The sequence below is a fragment of the Bipolaris sorokiniana genome (genome assembly GCF_000338995.1).
Source record: "Bipolaris sorokiniana ND90Pr unplaced genomic scaffold COCSAscaffold_154, whole genome shotgun sequence".
Classification (NCBI taxonomy): domain Eukaryota; kingdom Fungi; phylum Ascomycota; class Dothideomycetes; order Pleosporales; family Pleosporaceae; genus Bipolaris; species Bipolaris sorokiniana.
In genome coordinates, this window is record NW_006912045.1 from 1 (window position 1) to 2,024 (window position 2,024).

Below are 2,024 nucleotides of genomic sequence, written 5' to 3' on the forward strand. Positions count from 1 at the left end.
TCCCCCACCTACACCAAAGTGATAGCACTACGTAGATACTTGCGGGCCTAGCCTGCACGTCTTATATAGCCCACCGGCTGAGACAGGACGTAAAACCAAAATAATAATAATAATAATAATAGATAGCCTCTTATCAGAATATAGAAAAGACTAATAGTATATATACCTTAACGTGTTTCACCAGTGTGCGCCCCACCCCAGTGTGCGCCCCACGAAATCCTAGTACCTCACCTTCGTAATAGTACTACGCAACACCACCATAATATTTTTATTAAGTAGAGCAGGATATTATTCTTCAGATACGTCGCTATCCTCTGTATCCTCTAATTCTACTTGGCACGTGCGAGAATTGTGTCCAACTTGGCTGCAACGTCCGCAGCGCCGTTCACTGCGTACCCTCTTCGCGGGCGTTACACCCTCATTACAGCTACCACCCTCTACCTTAGCTATCTGATTAGCTATCTGGCTAACTGTCTGGGACCCCTCCGGCTGTACGTAGCGCCTCTTACGAGTTTTTCGCTTTGTTACTTCACTAATCGTAGCTTCAAGGCGATCAAGTTTCTCGTGCATAAGCACCATATTATGAGCTATCTGCTGAGCTCCCTTACTTAACTGCTGCATCTGCTCCTTAAGAGAAGTTGTAGGAGACCCTTGCTGGATTTGCATGCGGTTTCGAATAAGCGTAGCCTGCGCCTCCATTTCGCGCGCGTTGCGTGGCGTTTTCGGCTCCCAGGTAGTGGTCTCTTGCGCTGGTGGAGTCGGCGTACGCAGCACGACGTCAAGCTGTAATAAAACAACGTGATAATCGTGTGGAGTAAGCCCAGCACCTCGAAACCCTCCGCGGATATTCTCTGGTGTAATAGCCTTATGATAGGCCGTTTTGAACGCTGGTAGGAAGGTTTCTTTGCTGATGTGATAGATGCGATTGCGTGCTAAGACTGAGATAGCATCACCATACGCGCGCTTCAACGGCGAGAAGCAGCCCACATCAAGAGGCTGTAAGAGGTGCGACGAGTGGGGAGGCATACAGAGGAGGATTATCTTCATCTCTTCGCAGAGATCTCGGAAATCCACCGAGCAGTGGCTCTCATGGCCGTCAATAATGAGCAGCCTATGCGTCCCTACAGGCCGCGCATGGGAATCGAAGTGACGAAGCCAGTCAAGCGCTAGATCGTTGTTCGTCCAGCCAGTAGGACTAACTTGTATTACCCAGTCGCGTGGCAGATCCTCCGTGAACCAGGTAGAGATCAGAACCTTGCCTGCGAAGATGAGAAACGCTGGGATACGCTTGCCTGTTGCGCCAACGCCCTGTATCAGCGTAACCCACTCACGATTACCTGGCTGGATCTGCTTTGTTCTTCCTGGTTTGTCTGAGCCCGTGATAACTGACTGTGATAAAATCTTGCCCATAATAAAGCCAGTCTCATCAAAGTTGTAGATATCTTCGTCCACGATACCGTACTTCGCCTTCGTATTCTGAACCAGCTCGAACCAGCCCTTAATAAGCGCTGGATCTTCGCAGGCAGCTCGCTGACGATCATATGGACGACTCCGGCGCGTACGCAGCTCAGGATTGCGCTGGACAAACCTATCAACCCAGTTCTTGCCAACCTCCTCTCCACCGCGCTCTCGGAGCAGTCTATTAGCCATATCTCGCACGTCGTCTCTCCCACAGGGTAGTCCTCGCTCAGCCTCAACTATTACACGTTGAGTAATGGCCTCCTCTTCTAGTTTTGTTAGGCGCTTAGTTGGTGGTTCGTAGTCGCGTCGACAGGGCTTTCCATTACGTCGCCTTTGTATCGTCCGTCTTGGCACACTATAGATTAATTCAGCGCGCCTTAGGCTTAAGTTTTCGCGTTTTTGGAGATCAGAGATAGCAATAGTAACGTCAGCTTCAGTATAGGTCTTAGGAGTTTGGCGTTGTTGAGACATCACGCGTTATTATTGCGAAGTGAGGTACTAGGATTTCGTGGGGCGCACACTGGGTGGGGCGCACACTGTGAAACACGTTACCTCCTTTTTTT

At 49.9% G+C, this 2,024-nt stretch overlaps 2 protein-coding genes across 2 annotated transcripts; both read right to left on the minus strand.

Moving 5' to 3' along the window:
- Positions 1 to 762: 762 nt before the first annotated feature.
- On the minus strand, positions 763 to 936 carry COCSADRAFT_45902 (uncharacterized protein; the record flags this gene model as incomplete). Its single annotated transcript, XM_007708061.1, has 1 exon — positions 763 to 936. A coding segment is annotated over one exon (174 nt), but the record flags the coding sequence as incomplete, so codon positions are not given.
- Positions 937 to 957: 21 nt separating this feature from the next.
- On the minus strand, positions 958 to 1,410 carry COCSADRAFT_104917 (uncharacterized protein; the record flags this gene model as incomplete). The annotated part of the gene is made up of 1 exon (XM_007708062.1): positions 958 to 1,410. A coding segment is annotated over one exon (453 nt), but the record flags the coding sequence as incomplete, so codon positions are not given.
- Positions 1,411 to 2,024: the final 614 nt, after the last annotated feature.